The sequence below is a fragment of the Furipterus horrens genome, unplaced genomic scaffold (genome assembly GCF_987537825.1).
Source record: "Furipterus horrens unplaced genomic scaffold, mFurHor1.1.pri manual_scaffold_4, whole genome shotgun sequence".
NCBI classification, from domain to species: Eukaryota; Metazoa; Chordata; class Mammalia; order Chiroptera; family Furipteridae; genus Furipterus; species Furipterus horrens.
This window is the reverse complement of record NW_028327174.1, coordinates 120,123,851-120,151,452: the sequence shown is the minus strand read 5'-3', so window position 1 is coordinate 120,151,452 and position 27,602 is coordinate 120,123,851. Positions and strand designations below refer to the sequence as shown.

The 27,602-nt window shown below is 38.1% G+C and overlaps 1 protein-coding gene across 5 annotated transcripts in view; it reads left to right on the top strand.

Moving 5' to 3' along the window:
* Positions 1 to 26,262, top strand: part of SPIN1 (spindlin 1) — an 82,199-nt gene extending 55,937 nt beyond the window's left edge. For all 5 annotated transcript variants that reach the window (XM_090273992.1, XM_090273991.1, XM_090273990.1 and 2 more), the window contains 4 exons: positions 1,014 to 1,062; positions 16,776 to 17,029; positions 21,458 to 21,691; positions 25,370 to 26,262. In XM_090273992.1, coding sequence (XP_090130118.1) covers positions 1,037 to 1,062; positions 16,776 to 17,029; positions 21,458 to 21,691; positions 25,370 to 25,569 — 714 coding nt within the window. In that variant the 5' untranslated portion in view covers positions 1,014 to 1,036 and the 3' untranslated portion in view covers positions 25,570 to 26,262. The remainder of the gene's footprint in view (positions 1 to 1,013; positions 1,063 to 16,775; positions 17,030 to 21,457; positions 21,692 to 25,369) is intronic.
* Positions 26,263 to 27,602: the final 1,340 nt, after the last annotated feature.

The window sequence follows — 27,602 nt, the reverse complement described above, 5'->3', positions numbered from 1 at the left end:
CATGGATGGAGCTGGAGAGTTTTATGCTTAGTGAAATAACCAGGCTGTGAAAGACAAATACCATATGATCTCACCTATAATTGGAACCTAATAAACAAAACAAACAAATGAGCAAAACAGAACCAGTGACATGGAAATAAGGAGCAGACTGACAGTGACCAGAGGGGAGGGGGAAAAGAGGGGAAAGAAGGGGAAGGGTCTAGTCAAGGAACTAGTATAAATGACCCATGGAGGACATGGACAATGAGGTGGGGATTGACTGTGGGACAGGGGGGAGGTGGGCAAGGCAGGGGAGAGCAATTGGGGGAAAATGGGACAACTGAAGTAGAACAACAATTTTAAAAAGAGTTGGCTAGATGGACTTGGAACAACCTCCTGCCTTTGCATATATCTTAAGCTGGCTCCCTGACTTGCCCCTCACCCTGCAATGTTTGGAACCCCCTCTGAGATCTCATTGCCAGCACTGTGTCCACAACTCCCAGCCACCTTACCTTCCCCAGCTTCGGTCTTACTCTCAACATAGCAAGACCACAGTGTTCTTGGTTTCACATGGCATCGTCCACAATTGTTTGGAACACATTATGGCCGGGCCAGTGCGGGACCTCATCTGACTTTCAGCTCCCTGGTCCCTGTAGTCCTATGCAGTGTAGATGTTTCATATCCTTTGTCTTGAATTTTAGTTGTTGTGTGGCAGAAAGACAAGTTCTGTAACTTTTAGTGCTTTATGGCTTGGGTTGTCATTTTTATTTGGTTTTATTTTTTGTCCACATGATTTTGGTTTTATGTTTTATGGCCAGTTTGGGGAGATGAACTGTTCGTCATTTTAATCTTCCCGCAACCCTTTATATCTCCTTTTTGAAAGTTCAGTAAACAAATGGCGTTCTCACACATTGGATGTTTACAGTTCATTTTCATTTCATGCTCTATATCTCAGCTTTCATAAATCAATTTTTTCTTGAGTTTGAACTACTTTCTGTCCAGTTTTTACTGACTTATACTCACTTCTCTTTTAGGCCATGCTGGTGTATCTGCAAGCATGATGAAGAAAAGAACGTCCCACAAGTAAGCAATTCTGAAACTTGCGTTTAGATAGCAGGTTTGTGGCCTTTGTTTCCGTTGGATATGAGGTCACCCATGAGAGACCCTCTCCCCTGTAAGTGAGAAGGTCTTGATTCACAGCTGCCAGCCTCACATAACCTCACCACATGCTGAGTTGTGGAGTGGATCATATCCCTGTCTACTCTCCTGTCATTGGTCTGGCCTAGGTGTGCCTAAGTCTGTCCTTCAGCCTTTAAAATTTTCTGGGCCACGATTTCCCCTCCAGCTTGATGGGAGCTGGACTGAAGGAAAACGTATCCATTGGGGCAAGTGCATTGTGACCCTCTCCCATTTCTCTTTGGAAGGGATTCCCTCTTGGTTCCTCTCTGAGTCTTGGATCCACTGCTGAACAGGAGCTTTTTGTGGACAGAAGCCATAACTCTTGCTTGAGGGCCTGGCACACTCACTGCTTTATAACATTTCAGATAAATCAAGAGATTAGAGAAAGCATATGCATGTTGAAAGATAATTAAGTAGCCATGTATTTTTTACTGACAAATTGTTATAAATCCTAAATTCTATAGGTACCAGACTATAGAAGCCACTTTTTTCTCCCTGAGATTGTTTTTTTTTGAGTGTAATATAATTGTGTCCAAGGAGAAAACTGAGATACAATCTTAGTACTATCCTCCTGTACTATATTATATTTAATAGATTTAATAAGTATCCTCCAGGACTGGTGACTGCTCCTATACCATGTAAATCACTCTTAACATATCAGGTCCGACAGTATGAGTCTTAACTGTAGATTCCTTGACCCTACCACCTTCTGAGCCTCTCCTTACAGCAGTTATTTCCAAATTATTCCTATTGATAGGCTTATGCCCTTGTTCACTCACCTTAGTGGTTGAAGAGTCTGAGGCCTCTGGGCTGTTGTGGAAAATTCCTTTCAGTAATTGTTGGTAATTAAAGAAAGCCAACCTGTATCCATTTAAATGAAGACATGCATACAAATATATAATGTAAATGTCTGTGGTATTCAGTTCAAGAAACGACCTGGAAAGTAAATATGTAAAGGTAAGTATTCTCTTATGTTCTTGAGGTTTGATGATGTTCTTTTCAATTTCACTGTATTTCCAATCCCTCTCATGGCTGCCATATTCAGTGATCTGATAACTGAGATAATATATCTACACTCATCATCATATTAAGTGGTAAACCATTTCTTGGCACAAATAGAAGGTGATGATGAAAACTTAAATACAGTGAGGAGTAAAAGCAAATTCCACAGTAACTTTGCAAGACCAGAACAGTTCATGCAAAATAGGTTTTGCTACTTAGGTTAAAATAAATGTCTTTGAGAGTGTAATGTTCATTCTGTTTCATCTGTTTTTGCATATTTCCAGGTAGGGGATTTTAGGCATTCATGGATCTGAGCTTTTGGGCCTGTTACTAATGTGTTTTGTGTGAGAGAGATTCCATGTGCCTCATCCTAAACTATATTGTTTGTTAACTCATGGCTTTGATATACTAGTTACCTTTTCCTTCTGAAACACAAGAAATTAACACATGCCTATTAAGTTTTTGCAGTTCATATGTTTACCAGCTAAAAGGATCATCAGTCCTGTGTGTTCTGTGGTGTGAACTCCCCATCTAGTGCTTTAATAGGAGATGCATTGTGACTAGAAGAAGCCTTGAACATGTTACAGTGTAGCAAAAGAGAAAAGTTGAAATGAAAGGAAAAAGTAACAGTGTTTTCCTATTTTTTTCTAATCTCAATGCAAATATGAAGATGGGTGGAATGGAGAAAAACACCAAAACAAAAAGTTCCCCATTTCACCAGTGGTGGCTGTTAATAGTTGCCTTTGGGAAGGGCAGGCAGTGTAGTGCTGATGGAGAGGCCCCTGCTTAGAAGCTGGCTTTGGAGCAGGAACCAGACTGGCTCAGTGGTGGGCTCATCAGGTTCCTTTGTCTGCCTGGCACTCAGTTTACTCATAGCTAAATTCAGTGTTTGATTAGAACCATGGGGTTTTCAGCTTTCAGCATAGGCTCCTTTCTACAAATGAAATGTTCATGGAAAAGTAGAGCTGAAGCCTAACTCTAACCTTGCCCTGCCACACTGTGGCTTTCCACCTGTGGCCACATCTATCTCACTGGCACATGTCGGCATACGGGGGCTGAGCAGTAATCCCATGTGCATACACCCCTGCTTGCTTAAGACAGTCCTAGGAACGCACAGGAGACAGTGCAGCAGAGTCAGAAACAATAGTTCCTGTCTCCATGGGTGCCAGGAGGTTCAGGAAATTGGGTCTGAGGTGCTTAGAACATTGCGTCTGCACCCAGTTATGTAGCTGGGTCTTGTTTTTGTTTTTTTAAAGTAAATAGGTATAAACATAGTGCCTTCTTACAGGCCAGGCCCCTTGTTAGATTTTGGAGACAAGCTTGCAGACAAGTCTTTCTCAGGAGGTTGTTTGGGAAATGTGTTTGCATGGAAAGTACATCTTGAAGGGAAAAGTATAGTTGGAGGAGTCTAAGGTGAACTTAGCTGTAGAGGTTCTTTGTTTCAGTTTTCAAATGCAAATCTGGTTTTCCTTCCCTAATTTGAATAGTGGACAGATTTCAATTTTAGAGCACTGTTTGTTGGAAGTTATATGACTCAGTTTTGATCTCTTTGAACCTACATCCAGAAAATGGACAGGAGCTGTTAATGTTACACACTAATTAAACAGTTTCAGGGAATATTTTCCTTCCTTTTTAAAGAACACAGATACTAGTCACTGACAGACTGTTCTTCTGTTCCTCCTCCTCCCAGTATACCTGCTATGGTTCTTATAGTTTTCATGGCATCCCTCTGTGCACATAGAAGTGTTAGGTAACGTGTCTGAAGTTGTAGAAGTGACTGAGTTAGAATTCAGAAACAGGAGAGTGATTCTAGAACCCATATTCACTGCTGCACCGTATTTCCCAAACTGCATGTTTTGTTGTTTCATATCTGAAAAATGTGTTATTTCAATCATAAACAGAAAGACTAGATAACTGTTAAGTGGGTATTTAAATGAAGCATGGTGTTGAGAACCTTAAATTGGTCAAAACGTGTAATACTTTTTAATCAACTTCCAGTAACTGTCAGTCACATCAATGAAAGTGATAGCTCTGTGGAAGGACCCTTAGGGCATTCCGATTTCTCAGGTGTTCTCAGGGTACAGTGTGTAGACAAAGTAATGAAAGAAACTATAATGATTGAGATGGAAAAAGAAGTTTTCCATCCTATTTTTATATTTGTCACTCAAATCTGGAAATCATGATATCAACTATAGAACTTTTATCAAACAAGTAATGAGAAATTTTTTTCTCTACTTGCTAATGTGCATCTTGTGAAAAGACAATTATTTTGACTTAATATTTTCTTCTTAAATCTGCTGTAACAGAGCAAGGGAACTGCTTTTATATCACAGTACTGAAGAATAAGGAGAGTATATCAGTAATTAATTCATACAACAAAGTACATAGTGTGTGATAGTTTTAGCTCATGGTAGAATTGTAATCATTGAAAATTTAACAAGTGTGGTGCCTTTAAAAATATTGGCTACCAAAATAAGATATTTACTCATGAGGAAGAGTGGTTAATTTAAGTCGTTAAGGGAATCTAGATAAAAGATGAAAAGTCTTTTAACACAGGCATTTTCTTCTTGATGACAAAAGAGAATGGCACTTTCAGAACTTATTTCAAGTATTGAGCAGAGTACATAAATATTTCCTGCACTCTTAGTTTACCTCTTTGGGAACATGGGTGCATAGAAATTAGGAGTTGTCTGTATCAGCACTACTCAAGGTAGCACTTGGAGCTTTTAGAGCCTTTGCTCCCTCACCACACCTGGGAGCAGCATGGACTTTCACTATCTCTGAAGGTGATGAGGTGCATACTGGAGTGTGAGAAGCACTGGCCTAAACTGTCATCAAAGCTGATATCTTAGGCACATCAGAGAACTACGTCAAGTTGTATGGAAATTAGTACACATTCTTATAGCATTGAAAGGTGGTAAGATGCTGTGTACTTGGTTATAACTTACTCCCATTGAAACTATCGTCGTCGGCAGCCATCCGTCTCGAGAGACGATGGTGTAGCTTCTTAAGTGTCTATCTGCACCGCCGAGAATGGCTGTGCAGTCCGACTCGGGAGTGACACGGTATCTGTCTCCTCCCGTGTTGAATCGACATCTTGCGATGACGCTGGAGTGTCCTCTCCAGTGAAGCTGAAGCTACAGAGCCTGGGCAGGGTGATATGGAGGGTCTGCTGTTGCCCATGCAGCAGACCCCCCCTCTCTTCGCAGCTGAAGGGTCCAAGGGAAAGACGGAGTCAATACAGCTTGGCTTCAGGTGCGCCGCAGGAGTTGCCGGTGTTGACTACAACGTCAAACCGCCTTAGGGACTCCGGCTCCGGATTTTCTGTCGGGGTTTACTCCCTTAGCCTTTCCCCTGAAGAGGTATGCCGCAAGGCAGCGGAGGTTTTTTGGAGTCAGAGTTTTCCTTCTCTGATGTGCCCTGACTGGAAGATCGAACCAGCGACACTTAGCTCGCAGGCCGACGCTCAATCCACTGAGCCAAACCAGCCAGGGCTTCTAAATGACAATGCTGAAAATGGTTGAGGCTTCCCCTGCACCAAGCACCCATCAAGTCCCATCTAGTCTCTTGTTTACCTCTGAGTAAACCAAAGCTTCAAGAATAGCGTCTTGCCCAAGCATACATAGTAAGAAAAATGTGGAGAGTGCTCCACAACCTGGTTTCTCTGGCACCCCTTCAGCACACTGCACTGCCTAGAGGGCCTGTCCTGGGCCAGGTGGTCCCATGCGGCTCATACAGAGAATTATGAGTGGTTGTGTTGGGCCTGGAGGAAGGTGCTGCAGGAAGTGGTTGGGAAGTGATGGTGGCCCATGGGGCACTTCCCACCCTGCATTTCCACATCTCCTTCAGAAGAACTTTTTTCCTCCATTCCCCACCTAACCACACCAGGACCTAACAGGAATGGTTAGGCGGGTGGCAGAACCACCGTGGGCCACACGCTGGTTTTCTTGAGGACAGACACTATGGTGGCAGATGTGATCAAAGTCTGGCAGCGTCCCTTCCCCAATCCATTCTTTTCTAGGAAAATGGGATTTTCCCCATAACAGCCTGGGAGGTTCTACCTATAATCCCTTGCAACCACTTAGTGGGTAATAGCTAGACACCGACATCCTTTTCTTCCAGACCTGCAATTGAGCTTAGATGACCATTGAAACTATAAATAAAGCTATTATTAGCATCAGGATAGATATCACTTCATCCCTAATAAAGCCATATACTTTCCAATCTCTTTATTACTTTTTTCCTTGAACCATTTATTTCAAGAAATAGCTTTTGGAGATTAGAAACAAGGAAAGTGATGACCAGTGTTTCATTCTGGTTTCTCTACTTTTATCCTTGAATTATTTGGGTCACCATGCAGTGCAGCCCGTTATTGGTACTTGGCTGTAATTTCAGATGACTGGTTGAATGAAGTGTCTCCATGTTTGTGTACAGTATTGCTGTTTGTTCATGACTACATGGTGAGTGACTTTCCCAGGAAAAATACAAGAGATTGAGGGCTTTTAAAAATATATGTATCTGCCCTGACTGGTGTGTCTTGGTGGATTGAATGCTGGCCTGCAAACCAAGGGGTCGCCAGTTTGATTCCCAGTCGGGGCACATGCCTGTGTTGTGGGCCAGGTCCCCAGTTGGGGGCGAGCTAGAGGCAACCACACATTGACGTTTCTCTCCCTCTCTTTCTCCCTCCATTCCTCTCTCCGAAGATAAATAAATAAAATCTTCATTAAAAAACAAAAACCTGTATCAAGAGGAACAGAAATTGAAATCACCATATTTAAGGAGCCCGCATTTTAAATTAAAAGTTACTTTAAATTCTTAATTTTATGTTTTTGTTTGTGGCTAGAGATGACCAAAGTGTGCTTGTGTCCTTTTCATACCTTCCAGTAACTGTTGTTTGCTTCTGCTGTATAGACTAGTTCAACTAAAGTAAGCTTTGATTTATATTAAAGTTTTTTCTTGTTGCTTTTAAAATCTAAATTAGCAATAGAAAGTAAAATTGTAAGAACTTGTTAATATATCATTTTGAACCTTCTAGTATGAAACATTTTAAATGTATTAAAAAATAGAGTAACATGTAATGTATCCTGAATCCCTATTACCCACCTTCAGTAATGATCAAATTTGCCCATTATTAGTTATTCTTACTATATTACTTCTTATTTAGAGACTTTATAAACCTTGTCTTCAAGTTGATGCTGGTTGGAAGAGCTTAAATATTTTTAAATAGTTGGAAACTTTGGCTGCAAGGGCATTCAATGCCAAGTAATTGGAGAGCTTGACTAATGATTTTAAAAAGTAATATATTTTAATTACTTATTTTACCTTTAGTGTGTACTGGGGATAAAACTATCTTTGTTGCCTCTGCCTTTTCAGGCAAAGTAAGTTTATTAAATAAGTTGGATAGGAATGGTGTCTGTATTAGATCTTCTTGTATAACTAGTTGAAAATACATTCTAAAAGTAGAATTACCTTTGACTAAAACAAGGCAACAGGGATAAAATTTGGAATTGATAACAGTAAAATGTATAAATCTGGCTTTATAGATAATCACTGCATTAATTTATCAGTTAAATTTTAAAATTATGTTTACTTATAAAAGAAACATACTTTAGTCATTGTAGACAAATTTTGAAAGCACAGAAAATACTTAATTATAATTAATGTCATCATCCAGGAATTATAGCTGTTAATAATTTAATGTATGTTCATGGATAATTGAATGTATAAAGTTTTTTAAGTGGTCACATTTTCTTCATTTGTGGACATTTAAAATGTCTTTAAATTCTTTTCTGTTATTTAAGTAGCTGTATAGTTATTTCATTATAAAAATACACTAGTAATTTTTGAATCAGTGGGACTTGTTGAACATTTTTCATTTCCAGCTTCCCCTGTTATGAACACTGCTCAGAACATCACGGTAGCTACATGTTTATGCTTGTCTTTTATTTATTTATTTTTTAAAATAAATGTCCTAGATGTGGAATCACTGGGACAGCAGAGTTATCAAATTGTTTTACCAGGAGAGTTGTATCAATTCTATAAGCGGATAGAAAATAGTACCTCACCATAATTTATATTAAAATAACTCCTCAAAATTTGCTGTTTTTGTTATTATTGATATAGAAAGGTAACTTTATCAGCAGATCAGAACACTGAGAAATTTTTGAAAGAAAGAAGATGGGGACAGATTTATATAAAAACTAAGCTGAACTAAGGAACTCTCAGCCACTTTGAGCTGAAAAGGAAAACCTCCAAAATGTTGATGTTTTTACACAAGACTCCTATTGTCCAGGTCAGAGACAGCCAAGGCTGGTCACAATCACCAAAGTTGTTATGGACGATAACCCTGCTGCACTAGTCCAGCAGTAGATGCTTGCTTTACCTCCCCTGACTTAAGGTCTCTGCTCACTTCTGGCTGCTCTGCAACTGCCTGGATCACAGCTGCTTCATCAGAACCTCCACTTTTACTGCTCAGATGTCAAGACCTTGACTTGGTCGGATAAAATATATCATAGTCACAGATACCACTTTTGCCTTGCATTGTAATATATGAACATCAGGAATCATCAGTTACCTGAGTAACACTGACAGCATGAGAGGAAGTCATACATAGAACAGGGGAGCTAACCAGGAATCCGCAAACGTGAAGAAAATCATCACTCATCAAGCACCAGGCCCAGCACAAAAGGCTGACTCCCAAAGAGTTCATGGAGGAAATCAAGAAAGAAAATGAACATTATCCTTAGGGATCAGTGACACATTCATTAAAAAGAAAAACTGTTCAAGATAAGATATGGAAACAATCAGTTTGTAGACATTTAAAATAATATGTAAGATATTTAATAGGTAGGCTGAACTTCAAGCCTATCTATTTTACCTAATTCAAGAGAAATTGAGCTGAAGAGTTCTTGATGAACAGTATGAGAGGGAAGCTGAGTCACAGAGGATAGATAGATCAGCAGGTGATAGCAATCATTCATCTAATGAGAGTTTCAATAGGGGGTGGAGGAGGAAAATAAATACTGAAGATGATTTTGCACAGCTCTCTTTAGATGACCAAGTGCTAGTGAGGGACCATTAAAAACATATCACAACTTCTGGTGACATTTCAGAATCCAGGAACAAAGAAAATTCTAAAAGCAGCTTAAAGAGAAAAATGGATTACCCCCAAAGGAGCAAGGATCGGATTGGTATCTGTTGTCTGTAACTCTGGAAGATAGGAGAAAATGAAAATAACTTTCCTATAAAAGTGCTGAGGGGAAAAGAATTTGGAACCTGACTTGTATACCTAGGTTATTTATGGATGAGCACAAAATAATAATATGTTGCTTGCAAGAATTTAGAGTTTGCACTTATGAACCATATCTGATTCACCAGACGATACGTCTAGAAAGACAAAATAGACATGAGAAGAAAATACATGAAAATGTTAAAGAAAAAGCAAAAAAAATTCTTTATTTCTAAATCAGGCAGTGTTTTAAAAATTATTGCCCTTACCAGTATGGCTCAGTTGGTTGGAGAGGCATTCCATAATCAAAAGGTAGTAGGTTTTATTGCCAGTTAACGCATGTGCCTAGTTGCGGTTCAGTCTCCTGTCTGGGCATGTACAGGAGGCAGCTAATTCTCTCTTGCATTGATGTTTCGCTCCCTTTCTCTTTCTCTAAAAGCAATGAAAAAAAAAAAAAAAGGTCCTCAGGTGCTGATAACAAAAATTCTTAACAATAGTAGCAAAATGAAAAATACAACTTGAAACAAAAGCCTAAATTTCAGCAATGTGGTAAAAGTGGCCAGGTGAGGTTACTGTGTGCTACTGTGTTTGCTTTTTAAATTTTTACTTGTTTTTAATTAAGAATTTTTTGTTTTGTTTTTCAGTCTTACTTGGTCTGGGAAAGGGAAAGTGTAGGTTTTGATTTAATTATAGATTTTAGTAGAGAAAATATGTTTAAATTTGATATTTTGAAAGTAGAGGTAATTGCTGTAATATTAGAAATCAGAGCTGTAGCTTTAATTGTTGCAAGAAATCTCACTCATTCTAACTACAGATAAAGGAAGAAAGGGGTAAGGAAATGAAAGCGTTGCAAACACAAAACAGTGTTAGAGTAGACCCAGGCATATTACTTAACAGCAAAGTTAATTAAAATTGCCTTAAAGAAAGTAAGGCAATAAAATCCATTTGAGTCTTTTGTAAACCTCAGAAGAGGAAGGAGAAAGCCTTGTGACCACTTCTAAAGGTGAGCGGGAAGAAAACCTTGTTCTGAAACGTGATTAAAGGAACATCAAGTATCTACCTCTTTAAGAGCCAACTGCATGTTACAGAAGAAAGCCACTAACTAATGAGTATAGAAAGGATGAGTAACTGAGCTGGAAAACCACTGCTCTTGAGTTTTCCAGTTGGCCCTTTTCTGCTCTCACACTTGGCTAAGTTTATGTTGGTTTTGTTTAGAATCATGGTAGTAGAAATTTCATGTCTCTGAGTCTAGGATAGAATCTTTATCTGGTTGTAGTGTTCTCCAGAGCAACAGAATCAATCGTGTGTGCATTAGTATGCAACTGTGTATGTGTATATGTAAGGAGTGTTTAGGGACCCAGGGAAGAGCTGATGTTGTAGCTGGAGTTTGAAGGCAGAATTGCCTCTTCATTCAGGGAGAACACTTTTTCTTAAGCCTTCAACTGATGGGACATGGTCCAACTACATTATGGAAGACAGTCTGCTGACTTACATGTTTTTCCACAGTAATGACATGAGTAATGTGTCTCAGCCAAGTTGACACAGAATTAAACTTCATACTGGTGAAGATTCTGTAATTGTGTGTAATTTTGGTAGTGAATTACAGAATGGTGCATATGTCTGAATTACTTTCTCAGTCAGGTTGGGAAACCAACTTCAGTCTTTGCTGTGAAAAAAGCTTGGTCTGTACCCAGCATGAATCACTAGGACTTTCTGCCTAAGATCAGCAGATAGGTGATTGATTGTCTTTAATGAAAATATAGTACTAAAAATTCCTGTATTCTAAAGGAAACATAATCTCTGTCACCAGTTATTTTCCACAGAGGGCCAGTTGTATGTAGTGGCACATTCCGAGGGATTAGGAAAAGATCTTGAATTTTACTTTCTTTTGGGGTTTGAGTATTAGTATTTACAAGTTACAGACTTGATAGTGCTTTAGTAAACTTTTTTCTTTCCATTAAGGTTTACATTGCAGAGTCTATTATTTATTTATTTTCCTGGTGATATAGGTTGCTTCCCTCTTGTGAACAGTATTAAATTTAGCTCTTGGCTCTGTCCTTTCTCCATTAAATGTAAGGTAGCTTGTTCCTGGTAATATCATACTGTTCCTACTTTACATGTTTTTTCGTCCCCTTTTCAGAGTAGTATTAACTCCGTTGTTAGAGCAGTAACAGTTACATACTATTCTATTTCTTTTGTCCCCATGATTGTTCTCCCATTAGATACATTCATGGCTTACTGTTGGCCATATGCTGAATCTTTCCCAAGCATTCCTTGATTATTTGAAGCTGTCCTGAAACTTCTACAGGAGCATCTGTGAGAACAGTGTTCTTCAAATTCTTACACATTCATAATTTGTCTATGACCTTTTACTTTGGGATCAGTATAGAATTCTTGGCTGATGATAAAATCTTTGGCTACATTTTCTTTCCTGAGAACCTTAACTTTGTCACTACATTGCCTTGTGGCACACAGTGTTGCTGTCACATTCTGATTTTCTTTCCCAAAAAGTCCACGTGGTTCTTTCTGTAAAATATAAAGACACATTTTTCATTTTCACCAATGCTATTGATTTGGATATTTTGAGTATTGTCGGCTATCTCCTGTATGGTATATAACATTGATCTCAATTAATGTCTCACTTTGATCACTATCAACTTTAACTGGTCTGCCGACCGTGGAGCATCATCCAGCAAGAAATCTCCAGCAAGAAACTTTGCAAATCACTTTTGACATGTTCAGTTGGTCACAGCACCTTCTCCATAAACTGCATCATTATTTTTTGCATTTTAGTTGTGTTTTTACCTTTCTTGAAATAATAAAGCATAATAATATGATGAAAATATTGTATATTTCCTTCCATCTTCAATATTAAAGTGGCTACACAAAAATTCACCAATTTCGATTTTTCTTTTTTAATGCATGTTGATCTGACAGCTGTCACAATACAGTCTAACAAAATTGCTTTGAATGAAATTAATGACAGCTAAGTGCCATCTTTCCAAAATAAACCAGATGAACTTTTTGGTCAACCTAATAGTTCTTTTGCCTGGAAACCCACAAGATACTATTTTCTTTAAAGTACATTTGTTTTACTAGAATGTCTTAGTGTCAGTAGTTCTAGGTCAGCTTTCCTAAGGGCACATTTGTACATTTATGTCTTTTAGTTCAGGAAATTTTTCTTGAATTATTTTAGTATTCTGTTCCTTCTATTTTAGTTTTGGGTAATTCTCTTATTATAGAAGTTTAAATTTGTATCTGTCACAAACTGTTAATTCTTTATATTTTTTGCCCCATCTGTCTCCTTTTCATTATTTTCCTTATGTGCCTCATGGTGTCTTATTTATTCTCATAGTTCCTCTAGTTTAATCTTCAGTTTCTGAAAAGTTTCCAGTTGCTTCTTGTTTCCTGAACCATACCGGATTTTCCTCATGTCTTGTGTAGCTGTCTTGTTTCTGATGTATGGCCCTCTTTCATGGCCTCTGTTGTGTACCTAATGTTATATGATGGTTTTCTCTACCTGGTGGGTTTGTGTTTTGGGCCTGCCTCCATTGCCTGTTGGTGCATCATTCTCATTGTTACAGTATCATCCTGTGTTGGTCCAACTGTGATTCTCTCCTATAGTCCTGTACATGAAAAGGGTGAGAATGTTCCAGGTCACCTGTCCTATCTGCATGTCTTTCAGCTGTTTTCCTGCGACATACTTAATAATGGGCCTCTGAGTAGTCTCCATTATACCTTTTGAGGTCTCCCTCCTTTGGGCCTTGCCCTTAGCCTTTGAACCGCCTCTTTCCTTTGTCCTGTGGCCCCTCCTCATTTAGAATGTTGTCCTTAGTTCAGGCTCTGCCTTCCTGGAGGCAGTTTTGCTGGGTGTTTGTACAGCTTTTGGGCTGGGGCAGCCCTGGTGGTTCCTAATCTCCTCACAGTCTGCATGGTACCTTTTTCAGTCTGACTAGAGTTTTCCTTCTGGATGTTTTTCCAAATGGTATGCCCCATTTTGCTTAGGTGTAAAATTTAGGCCTCATCGAGGCAGCCCTAATGGTTTGCTGTAACCTATTTCTGTGTTTCATAAAACTCACTAAATTTACCAAACTTGTCTATTTAAAATATATACAATTGTAGTTTTAAATATTATAGCCTACAATAAATTGGGTTGTTTTTTGTTTGTTTGTTTAGTTTATTTGTGTTTATGCCAGTGGTTCATTACTTTTATAGTATACCAAATGAGAGCTTTATGCCCATAAAAGTGTGAGAGGGGGACTTCTGACCAAGGTGGAGGCCTAGACAGACATGCTGGGTCTCCCTCCACAACTAAGAAGGAATACAACTACCTCAAAACTCGAGACAACCAGAAGTTGCAGAAGATTAAGCTTCATGGAAGTCCAACAAACAAAGATATAAAGAAGGAATACTCATCCATACAGGTAGGAGGGGCGGAGCTGGGGCAGAGAGGACACAGTGTGGCGGCAGGCTGGCTGAAAGCGCAGTTACACATTTTAAAAAGTCAGGACGGACACCTGGGGAGTGTTCCCAGCTCCTGACCAGACCCGGCAAATCACAGTCCCAGTGCCAGGGACAATCAAGCCTCATTTCTTCTGACTGTGCAAACCCATGGGGGTTTGGGCAGTGGAAGAAACTGCCCGTCTCTCAGCAGAGTCCGCTTGTTTAAAGAGTCCCCATGGTCCTAGAATGTCCGCAGACCCACCCACTCTGGGAATGTCAGGCAGGGCAACAGCTAGAGAGGCACCAGTAAAGTGGGAGAAGTGCCTGGAAAAGGGGCAGGTGCTGAGCAAGTGGCATTGTTCCCTCTTGACTCCTCTCCCACATACAGTGCCACAACGAGCTGAAAGGGGTCGCCCTGTGCTGACGAGTCCCTAAAGCTCCACCCCATGTAACGTAAGAGGTGGGACAGCCTTTGCCCAAATCCCAGAGGCAAACACAGAAAGATGAGGAGACAGAGAAGTATGACCCAGAAGTGGGGGCAGATCAAGGTCCCAGTGGCACTACTAAGCAATGAGCAGATAGCACGCCTAACGGATGAGGAGATAGACAACAGAAGCACAGTTTAAGGCGTTGGTGATGAGGATGCTTACAACTCTTAACAACAAAGATTAAACAGGACAGGGGAAGAATGAAGGCTATCCTGGCTGAAATGAAGGAAAATCCATGTGAAACAAGTGGTGAAGGAAAGGAAACCAGGGCCCAAATCAACAAATTGGAACAGAATGAAGAAACGAACAGTCAACCAGTACAGAAGGAGGAAAGGAGAATTAGAAAAAACAAGAGGCTTAGAAACCTCTGGGACAGCTATGAACATGCCAGCATCTGAATCATAGGGGTGCCAGAAGGTGGAGAGGGAGAGCAAGAAATTGAAAAATTATGTGAAAAAATAATGAAGGGAAACTTCCCTAATTTGGGTAAGGAAATGGACATACGGGTCCAGGAAGCACAGAGTCCCAAACTAGACCCAGGGAGGACCACACCAAGACACATCATAATCAGAATGCCAGAGGTTAAGGATAAAGAGAGAACTTTAAAAGCAGCAAGAGAGAAGAAAATTACTTACAAAGGAGTACCTATAAGACTGTCAGCTGCTTTCCCAAAAGAAACTTTGCAGGCAAGAAGGGACTGGCAGGAAATATTCAAAGTGATGAAAAGCAAGGATCTATAACCCAGATTAATCTATCCAGCAAAGATATCATTCAGAATGGAAGGGCAGATAAAGTGCTTCCCAGACAAAGTAAAGCTGAAGGACTTCATCATCACCAAGCCATTATTATATGAAATATTAAAGGGACTTACTTAAGAAAAAAGATATCAAAACTATGAACGTTAAAATGAAAACAGTATCACAACTATCAACAACAGAAGCTAGGGAATGGAACAAAGGTAAACTAAGCAGACAACTAGAGTGGGAACAGAATCATAGGTATAGGGCGCATGTGAGGGGAGGGCAGCTGGGAGGGGGAAGGAGGAGAGGGAGGGAAATGGAGCAGGAATTAAGAAGCAAGGTAGGAGGGGGGTGGGGAATAGACGGGGCTGTTGAGCAGAGCTTTATGTACAACCTATTGACATGGATTAAGGGGGACTGCTGGAGGGACAGGGGTTGGGGTGGAGGGGAGCAAAGGGAAAAGAAATTGGGACAACTGTAACAGCATAATCAATAAAACATACAAAAATAAAAATAAAGTTTAAAAAAAGGGTGAGAGGGGAATTCTTTTCTCTAAATTGCCTCCTTCTTGGCATATAGCAGTATCCAGGTGCCAGCATGGCCTTGGCCTTCAACTTGTATTCAGACCAAGTCTTACCCCTGTGGATATCTTTGGATATCTAGGTAAACAAAGAGTTTTTTTTCCTGATAGCAAGAGTCAGGTGTATCATTTGTAAACATTGTGTAAGAACGGGTCACTCAGAGAACCATGAGGATGCAGCGAGGAGACAGAAAGAAGTTTATTGAGGGAATTAGCAAGCGGGTAGGAAGCCGTGCTGCGAATGGCCTGACTCCAGGGTGCTAGGGAAGGAGGGGCTGTTTTATATGGGGAAGAAAAAAGAAACTATTGAATTCAGTCATTATCTCGCAGCTGTGAGTCTAGGGCTCATCAAGGCCAAATGGAGCTCGGGTTGATGGACCCCACTATCATGGGAAACTCCCAGACAGCTGCAGGCGGGCGGGGAGAGGTGATGGCGTGGGAACCAAGGCTATCACATTGTATGTAGATTTTTCAGTTGTTAATAGTATAGAAAATGTAGTTTGGTGTTGGTCCAGAGTTTTTAATATTTAAATATTTGTCACAAATTTAAGTGTTCAAGATTATATGTTTTCTACAGAAGTAATGGTGATACAATGCATGAATATAAGCCAGTCTAGGCTCCAGTTTAAAAATAAAGTTCAATGTCTAGTTTGCTTTCACTGTTTGAGTCATTGGGTCATTGGTGGGGGGGATGCAAAATTATGTGAACATTAGAATGGATGAAATTGAATAGGTACATATTTCATTTTGACTAGAAATGGTTTATATTCTCTACAGCTATATATGTATATCTTTATTTGATTAACTGGGATAACGGTGAGTTAATTCTATTAGGAAACTCAGCTGAAAAACTGATGGTTAATATTGGAACTTGAGTTGCTACTCAATAGTTGAGTTTTTTTTATCTGTCCACAGTTGGGGTGCAAAAGAAGTTCCTACTGCCAACCCACCCTGTACACACATGGTGGTAGAGAAGGTCCCCCACCTGGATGGTTGTGGGACTGCATGGGTGGCAACATTAGCTAGCACAGTCAGGGTTGTCTACTGAGAACATGCTAGCTAGCAGCAGTCGTGTTGACGCTAGTCGTGCATACCTTTGAGCTGATATCCTTACCTGTGAATATGTGTGACTACAGAAAACACCGGAGCAGTGTGGGGCCAAGCAAGCCTGTGTCCCAGCCTCGGCGGAACATTGTCGGCTGCAGGATTCAGCATGGATGGAAAGAGGGGAGTGGTCCTGTCACCCAGTGGAAAGGAACTGTATTGGACCAGGTGCCTGTAAACCCTTCTTTGTATCTTATAAAATACGATGGATTTGACTGTGTTTATGGACTAGAACTTAATAAAGATGAAAGAGTTTCTGCGCTTGAAGTCCTCCCTGATAGAGTTGGTAAGTTCTCTTTACTGTTTCTGTGTTTATATGCTTTAAAAATAATTATTGAAATGGATGCTTTCAGTTTATGGTTTTGTATTATTGGTATTTTTATTTTTATTAGACCGCAAGTACTCTATTCAAGTCAGTCACCTAATACTACAAAAATTGATCAGTGCATGTTCTAAAGCTATAGTTCAAGGAACGGCGGGAGATATAAATATATATACAGTTGCTCTCCAAGAAGCTTACAACCTAATAATTTTTAATATGGTTATTTCTCACATTTTGCTCACTATTTGTCCGCACTTTGATGGGTAAGAATATTTCTTGTTAGCTTAAATATTCTGTGTATTTATTTCACCAGATTATAATAGCTAAAAAAAAACTTACACATTTTAGGATCTTTATGTGAAATGTATCTTTCATTGTATATTACATAAATGATAATTGTACTCTCAGCCAAATTTTAAGCAACCAAAACATGAACTTTATCTTACATTTCTTAGTGTTTATTTATACAGCATTTGTGGAATTAAGTAGTACTTCTTTAAAAAATTCATACAGTATTGGTTTTGCTTTGCATAATTTAAAGACCTTAAGGCTTAAGGTATCAGTAAATAGTAATGATTATTTTATTTTTATGATCACTAGGATACACCCAAATTAATGTTAGTTTCTTCAGACTGTTTACTTTGAAATGTTTTCTTACTATTACAATGTGCTATTGCTATTGCTAAAATGCTTGCTTATGCTTTTGGAACTATCTTTAAAAGCCTGTGCAGTTAATAAGTATAGCCTCAGCAAATCTGGACTTGAAGGGTTAAAACTTTGGGGATTACAGTTGTCAAGGGAAGAAGCTTAATTAATTATTCCCCTAACTGCTTTTGTTTTTGTTTTCTTAGTACATGTGCTTCCCTCAGCAAGTTAATTCTTTGCCTGAGCAGCAAGTTTTTTGTTAATCTTCCCTTCAGATAGCAAATGTTTAAGTCTTGATTCACTTTGTATAAGCATGATTGTTTTTGTTTTTTAAATTATTCCCAAAGGTAACTAATTGTGTAATAATAAATCTTTGGCATTTTTAACATATTTATCTATGCCAAGTTCAACTGAACACCTTATTTTTCTTTATGAGCATAGTCTGTTTCCTCTTGATCTTGACATCAGTCCATTTCCCACATAAGAAACTAACATCAATGATTCACACCTTCAGGACTTAAAAAATATTATCCAAACCTTTATATCAGTTATTTGTACTAAATAATTACCATGCTTTTTTTTTTTTTTTTGACCCAGAATTTCATTCTCTATGCCTTTTAGGGCAAGACAACTAGCTCATTTGAAGTTCACAACATTTTGCTGCATAACCTGTGTTAGTCAGTTCTTTCATCATCATAGGAGAAAAATATTTTTTATCTTGGTTTAAAAAAATAAAACCAAAATACCGCAAAATATTTATCTCTGGTGATGGGATTAAGGATCACTTAGTGCTTTTCTTTTCTAGTTTTACGTCATCTCAATTTCCAACTGTAGACATGGATTGCATTTGAAAAGAGCAAAGTAATTTAACATAGGAAATCCAAAGGCCTCTATGCAAACCAGTAGTATATCATGTGCCTAATTTAATTAATAGCTAATTATAATATTCCCTATGATACTTCAGTCTGAAAAATTATGTTCCATGTAGAAAAAGTCTGCTAATTTGTTTTAGGCAATACATTAGACTATAGTTACAATATTATTTTCCCTAAACTAAATGTGGAGAAAAAAGTATGTCAGCCTGAAAGCATGTGATGGCACAGAGTAATGGTTCCCAAAGTATGGTCTGAGGACCTTTGAGTTTTCCCGAAGGCCATTCAGGAGATTTGTGAAGTCAAATTAATTTTCATAATAGTAAGATGGAACTTGCCCCTTTATTCTTTCACAGTTATGCACTGGAGTTTCCCACTGTTTGGAAGATCTGCATAACTCAGCAAACACAATACGGGGTGGAGCAAAAGCACATTTACAATTGTTCAAATGGAAAATGAAATAATAACAATACAAGAATAAACAGTTTTGCATACTCCCAATTGTAAACCTACTTTTGCCCCACCGTGTATTTGTTATTGTTTTGTTTTTTTCGAAATCATGTATTTGTAAAAGATCCAAAGACCAACAGACTTTTGTTGTGTTGTGGTAAGAAACACACATATAAAATGTACTACTATAACCATTTTTAAGGTATACAGTTCAGTGGTGTTAACATATATTCACATTATTGTGACACAGGTCTTTAGAACTTTTTCATTTTGTAAATCTAGTTCTATCCTTAAACAACTTTCCTTTTTCCCCCTCCCCTTAGCTCCTGGCACCCACCATTCTATTTTTGTGTCGATAAATTTGATTATTTCAGATACCTTATAAGTTGAATTATACAACATTTGTTTTTGTAACTGGTTTCTTTCTCAGCATAATGTCCTCAGAGTTTGTTTATGCTGTAGCATATGTAAGGCTGTCCTCCCTTTTTAAGACTGAATAGTAGTACTCCACTGCATGTATAGATAGACCTTTGCCCATTTTTTGATCAGGTTATGTGGTGTTTTTGTTGTCGAGTTGTAGGAGTCATTTATGTATTGTGGAGATAAATGATTTAATTTAAATAACAGTGAGAAAAGTTATTGATAATGATTTTAGATTCTACATTGCAGTTAACCATTAAGGAGCTACCACATTGAGTTGATACAGTATGATAAAAGAATATCTAAAATTATCTGAAAATATTAATAGAATAATACTTATTCAACAGCTTATTTTTCAAAAGAACATATAACAGATTGAATGCTAAAGCAGATTTGAGAATGTGGTTTTCCTTTTTAAAGATAGACAAGAGATTTGCAAATACGTATAATTATAGCACTTACTAGATTTTTGTTAGGAGGTATTTTTCATTAAAAATATGTTTATGTAAGTATTTTTTAAATAAATACTTTTAGGTTGGTCATTTATAATTTCTGAAATAGTTGATATTGATAGTTGTCATCCATTATAAGCAAATGCCCTTTTGGGTCCTCAAAAAATGTTAATAAGAATATAAAGGAGTCCTGAGATCAAAATGTTGGAGAACTGATATGAAGAAACTAGTAGGATTTCGTTTTAACATTATACACAGTGGGGAATTTATGTACTTTTTATTATCCCATAATTAAGCAGAGAATACCACTGTATGTTTTTAGAATGTCCTGATAAATTGGATAGCAGTATCTTTACCAAGAAATTTTCATCTTTGCTCCTTTGAATTTTATTTAACATAAAGAAAAGCACTCACAAGTAAAATAGAATTGCTAATTTATTTTAAAGACATTTGTCTAAAACTTGAGGACTGGAGAAACCTTATAATCAGTAAGAATCTCTGTAATTTCCTAGTGTTAAAGAAATGAAGCTTGTAATTTTGCCTGTCTCTTTAAAGAAACAAATATTGAACAACTATGAGCTTCGTATTGAAAACAGGATGGGAAAGGCCTTTGCTTGCATCATGGTATGCAGGCTAAAGCAAGTAAACAAGCTTGTAAAACAAAATAACTGCAGATAAGGGTAAATACCATTAAGAAATAAAACTGGATGAGGTTACTGGTGGGGCCCTTTTCACCAGGGTGGTCCTGGAGAGCCTTTGGAAGGAGACCTGCTCAGGAGCCAGCCCCTGAAGGTGTGGGGCAGCACGTGCCAGGATGAGAAGAAGCAGAAGGTGTCTCAGGAAATACAAGATTCTCATGTCTGAGGTGTAGGCAGTCAGGAGGAAGGTGACAGAATATGAGAGAGGATGGGGGGAAAGATGGCCTGTGAGAAACAGTTTGTTATTCAAATTATGAAAGAAAAGTACCTGTGCATTTTAAGCAAATGAACAACACAGTCTGGTATAACTGCCGTGAAGGTCACTCTGGTAGCTGTGGAAATAGATTGAAGGAGCAAAAGTAAAAACCTGTGCCTTGAATAATTTAATTTTTTGTTTTAATAAGTGGTCTGGTTCTTTATGTAAGATATTAATATAAAGGGAGGGTTGTTGAAGGGTATATGGGAATGCTAGTATGTTTGCAACTCTTCTCTACAGGTCTATCGTCTCAAAATTGAAAATAAACAATAACAAAAAAATTTTATACCTTGAACGACCAATTAAAAGCCACAGTTTAGATATAGTACCAAGAGCAGATGAGTGCAGAAAAATTAAACGGAAGCAAAACATTCTCAAAATAACTGACTTGGGGCAATAAAATAGTGCTTATGGAATCAAATCTGGGCTGGGTCCAGCAACACAATTTTGGTGGGTGTTCTTAAAACCCACCAGGTAACTCTGATGCTGGCTAGTGTCATGTGGACATTTTAGCTAGTCTCCTTGAATAAGTTCAGTTTTCATAGTACTTAATTCAGTAAAACCCTTTGTAGACCATTAATTTGCTTTTTTGTCCCCAGCAACTTCTCGAATCAGCGATGCACACCTAGCTGACACAATGATTGGCAAAGCGGTAGAGCACATGTTTGAGACCGAGGATGGCTCTAAAGATGAATGGAGGGGAATGGTCTTAGCACGTGCTCCTATAATGAACACATGGTTTTACATCACCTATGAGAAGGACCCTGTCTTGTACATGTACCAGCTCTTAGATGATTATAAAGAAGGTGACCTTCGTATTATGCCTGATTCTAGTAAGTATGGATAGACACCTTTTATTTTTGATATTTCAAAAGTAATTTGAATTTTAGAGCAAGATATTTTGCAGATATATTTTTACATTTTTATTAGGGACAAATGATTATTCTTTTAGTCCTACACCAAGCATAGGTTGTGAAATTATTTATTTCTTTGCCAAGAGTAATTTATTTTCTGTGTAGATTTCCCTGCTCTGGGCTTTGGACTTTCATATGAGTGGAGTATATGATATAGGGTCCTTTGTGAGTGGCTTCTTTCATTTCCACATAGTTTTTTAAAGACCCATCCATATTGTAGATTGTGTCAGTACTCCCACCCCCCTTTTTTTAATAGGCCAAAAGTCTATGGTTTTTTTCCATAAAATAAAACATTTTTTATTTTCACCAATAACTTGATTGAGTTGAATATTTTGAGTATGTCTGCTATTTCCTGTGTGGTATAATGTTGATCTCAATTAATGCCTTAATGTGACTGCTGTCAACTTCAACTGGTCTACTGACCGTAGAGCATCATCCAGCAAGAAATCTCCAGCAAGAAACTTTGCAAACCACTTTTTACACAGTCAGTTGATCACAGCACTTTCTCCATACACTGCACAATTGTTTTGCATTTCAGTTGCGGTTTTACCTTTCTTGAAATAATAAAACATAATATGCTGAAATGTTGCATATTTTCTTCCATCTCAATATTAAAATGGCTACACAAAAATTCACCAATTTCGTAGTTTTTAAATGCATGCTGATATGACGGCTGTCACAATACAGTCTAACAAAATTGTTTTGAATGAAGTTAAAGACGCTAAACACTACTGGAGCCATCTTACAGAAAAAAGCCAAACAAACTTTTCAGCCAACCCAGTACAACTTTTTGTATGGATAAACTATATTTTATCTGTTCATCTATTGATGGACATTTGGATTGTCCTCTATTTTAGTTACTGTGAAGACTTGCTATAAACATTTGTGTGCAAGTTTCTGAGTGGACGCGTGTTTTCAGTTCTCTTGGGTATATACTTTGGAATTGAATCATAGTGTTCACTCTGTTGAATTGTTTAGGAAATGCTAGACTAATTTTCAAAGCGGTTGCCTTTTATTTCTCATCAATAGTGTATGAAGATTCTGATTTTTCCACACCCTTACAAACATTTAGTTATCTGACATTTTGATTGTAGTGGTTGTGAAGTGATACCCCATTGTGGTTTCAGTTTGCATTTATTTCCCTGAGGGCTAAAGATGTTAGTTATTTTTTCATTGTTATTGGCCATTTGTATGTCTTCGAAGAATTGTCTGTGTCCTTTGTCCTGTTTTCAACTGGGTTGTTAGTGAGTTGTAATAGTCAATATTCTAGGTTCAAGTTTTTTGTCAGATGACTTACAGATACTTTCATTCATTCTTTGGATTTTCTTTTCATTCTCTTGATGGTGTTCTGAAGTCCACTTTATTTTTTTCTTTGTTGTTTGTGCTTTTGATGTTGTATCTTGTGAAATCCAAGGCTACGAAGATTTACCTCTATGTTTTCTAAGCGTCATAAGTTTTAGCTCTTACATGTAAGTCTTTATTAGCTCTTCTACTTAGATCCTGGTACATTTTGAGTTAATTTTTGTTTATGATGTGGCTTCTGTTAGGAATCATGATCAGTTCAGGGAGTGTTGCCATTTTGACAGTGTTAAGCTTTCTGACGTGCGGGCATGGGATATTTTTCCATTTATTATTATTATTTTTATTTCTATCAGCATCTTTTAGTTTTTCAGTGTATAAGTTTTGCACTTCTTTTGTTAAATTTATTCCCAAGTATTTTATTCTTTTTAATGCTATTGTGAATGGAATTATTTTCTCATTTCATTTTTGCTAAGCCTGTTTTTTGTTTTGCTTTGTTTTTCCCCTACCCTTTTTTGAAACACATAGAGTCCTGGACAGACACAGACACTCGCTATATTAGTAATAGGACAGCACCTCTGTTCCCTTTTTTTACTTCTTCCAGTGAACACGGCAGTCAGTGAGCCTATTCATGTGTTCATCAGCTGTGACTTTTCACATTATGCGGTTATTTTTAATGTTTGTTTATTCTTATAAATGTGTTATGGAAAGTGTTTACATACAGGCAGGAATTATCATGAAATCATTCCTTAAGAGCATTTCTCCAACCTGTATGAAGTGTTTTTATTTAAGTAGGTAGGTAGATAGGTAGAGATATATCTGACCTAAAAATGTAAGTATTGAGGACTTGGTAGAGAGTATGGGGACATTTGCATATTCCCCATTTCCTCTCTCAATCATATTTTTATTTATCCTCTCTTTCTCCAAACCGTTAAATACTTTTGTGAGTGGTATGGACGTTTATTTGCCATTAGAAACAGTGTTGATGCTCTGAATTGAAGAGCTCTGCAGTGGCCTCTGTTTCACTCCCTTGCTGCTTTGCTCATTACTGTACAATGTCTGGGGATCATGTTTCTGGAATTCCCTTGTAAATATGAAAGGCCGTGAAAGTACGGCAGTATGATGCTGCTGCTGAGGGAAAAGCATTTTTGAAGAGAAGATTTCAGCTTAGGTTTCCTCTTCACTTTCTTGTTTAAACATTCTTTGCATAGGCATTTTTTGTGTGACTTAGTGCCAGAAATCAGACTAAGGTTTGCATTGTGCCATTCAGTGAGAGAATTTGTTGTAATCAGAGAGGCAGACTACCATTAACATAACTGTATGATAATGATCCAAACCAGGACACTTGTGAGAATAAAATGGTACACTTCTAACGACTGTGCCAGAATGACTGACCTAAGCCTGAACTGTCCAAGAAAACCAGGTACCTGGTTGCTCTCCCGAAGACCCTGCCTTCTGCTAGACCATGGGAAAAAGCTTGTTCTTCAGGACCTATAAGGGGTTTCTTAAAATAGTGTTGTTAACTATCTATCTCCATTCTCTTTTTTTTTCTCTTTTACTTTGTTTCTTTGTTGTTGCTAGTTATGGTTTACTTTCATTTCATGTGTATTACCAGAACAGAGTTCCTTCTAGTTCATAGGAGATTCCGTTGTAATTGATCTGGGGATGGAGTTCACTTAGCACCTATTTTTCAAGTATAGGAAATCTCTTTTGTTTTGAAACTGCGTTAGGAAGACAATGTGTAATGCTGTGAAGTTGAGGAGAAAGAAGCTTTAAGAACGAGATTACTTAAGCACTATAAGTGTGTAGAGTATTCTCAGTAATATTGCAGAGTAATTCAAACTTCTTTTTAAGAAGATATATAATTATTTAGATATTTTTTCTTGGCCCTTTTCTTCATTTAGTTCTTTCCTCCTCAGGTAATTATAGCCATAATTAAACATGAGCCAAACGAATTTCTGGTTATGCCTTGTTAACTTAGTTTACATGTCTAGATCTCGGGGGTTGGCACGCTGTTTTCGTAAATGAAGTTTTACTGGCACACAGCCACACCATTCATTTATGTATCATCTATGGCTGCTCTCATACCACAAAGGCAGAGCTAAGTTTATACAGAGATCATGTGGCCTCAAGTCTAATGTACTTATTGCCTGGTCCTTGAAGAAGTTTGCTGACCTTGGTCTAGATAAGATAAACTCAGGATATTAAAAAAAATTTTATTGTTAAAATAGACATGTGAGTTGGTATGTATCTGGAAATTGACTTTAAATTTGTCCCCCCTCCCCCCTTTACATATAGATGATTCACCTCCAGCAGAAAGGGAACCAGGAGAAGTTGTGGACAGCCTGGTAGGCAAACAAGTGGAATATGCCAAAGAAGATGGCTCTAAAAGGACTGGCATGGTCATTCATCAAGTAGAAGCCAAACCATCTGTCTATTTCATCAAGTTTGATGATGATTTCCATATTTATGTCTACGATTTGGTGAAAACATCCTAGATGTCATTATGAACTTTGCCAAATTTGTGGAACTATTAAATGTATAATTTGTAGACATAAAGACTTGATTGCTTTCCAGTTTAATGAAAGCTTAAATGTCCTGCGAACCCACAATCTCTGCCAGCAGAACTGGTTTTGTTCTGAATAGTACAGATTTATGTGAACACAAAGCATTTTGTGTAAGGAACTCCGTCCTCTTAAAAGAAGTCTGTCTGTTTGGAGGGGAGTTACAGGCAAGTTTGGTAAAAGTTAAGCTAGTATCATAGTTAAAACAGTAATAGATCTTATTCATTTTCCCCTTCACTCTTAACATTTTCTTATTCTGCTGCCACAATGCAAACATAGTTTGATATTTTTGTTACTGCCTTTTTTGAGATATATATGTATCTGTATCTACCTATTTCTGTGTATACGTATATAATATACACACACCTCTGCGTGTGTACATGTGTGTTGCATGTGCACGCGCACACACACATACTTTATTGGCAGTCCTTTCTTTGTCGATTGGGATGTGGGTTAAATAATTTTCTCCAGTTTGACAGTACTTGACCCAGCTCAGTCCTATTTAATATATTACAACCTTTTACTTAAAATTAAATTTGGGCACAGGAAACATGTAGGGATGTTCAGCTTGTTTGAAAATCATTAGTTCAAAGCACTTTCTCAGTTTGGGATTTTTAAACCATAAATCCAAATGTGAATCACTTCTCAGTAGTTAATGACCCATGTTAGAATTTTATAGAACAGTTAAGAAATCTGGATAAAAGGCTGCCTTTAAGTCTAAGCTTTGTAAATTTTTTGTTTACATTTTTTAATCAAATACTTTTTTTTTTTTTTTTTTTTTTTTTTGCAAAGCCCAGGTGCTTGGTCAATACAGTGTAATGCCAATGTATTTTGGGCGCACATTGGGTCCATTATGTGTACAAATCAGTAATCTGGATTTTGGTACACAGATTTAAAACCAACAGTACATCAGTCATTTTTGTGTATGTGGTAAGTTCCTGGAAGAACATAGTACTTTTATATTAATGTAAATTGAAAAATGCCGGTGTTCCCCTCTCACAAGTTCTCTGGGACACTTGTATTTTTATTACTAATAATACATGATTATCGTCCAAAGGCTTTTTTCCACTAGCTTTCCCCCATAAAGAATGTCTAGACAAATACTAGCTAAAATCTCCTGACACCTTTTGGGTATTGTATGTTCTTGCTCACTGTGTGCGGCTGCTGTGGACTCTGTCACACCAGGGTCAGTGGGCCATGCTCATTTGTAGGTGTGACTGATAGCAGCCCTTAGCCACAGACTCCTTCTGTGGCTTATTCCTCCTTCAAGGTAGTTTTAACCAAAAAAGTAGTTGGTTTAGCGGCAAGACACCACCTGTCACTTTGTTTTAGATAAGCCCTCGTGGTTTGAAAGCTAGGATAAAGGCCTTATGTTAAACCAGTCTCTTGGGGAGACTGGAAATCTTAACTAAGATTTGAGCAGAAAGCTAAATGCTCATGCTATCAGCAAACATCAGAGATCCATGCAACCTGCTTTGTGGCCGTCCATGATGTTGGAGATTTTGTAGTTCCAAGGTCTCAAGTGTGGTTCGCATGATGCCCACTTCACCTCCAGGAACAGTGTGCCTAGTTCTGTTGGATGGTCACCTTACACACCATGTTCACACCCCACGTTGTCTGCAGCGTGTCCAGTGCCTCGTCTCAGTACCATGGACGAGCTTCTCTTTGCAGTGAGTACCCAGGTCTTAGACACTCCTCCCTTGTTTGAACCAGTGTCATGCTGCACATTTGTCAGCTGCTTTCCTGGTGACTTTTGTAGGAGTTGCCTGCATTTGAATTTCGAGGCTGAGCCCGATTCCCCAATTCCAAGTGAACATGTGTGGCCCAGACAGTGTGTCCAGCATATGCATTACACAAACACAGCACGGTCACTTTGGGCTAGAAAGCAAAGTTCTTTGGAAGTATCCTGAGGGTTTCGGTCAGTTGAAACATTGCTAGCATTAATGACTTGTATTGTGGTTTTTCTG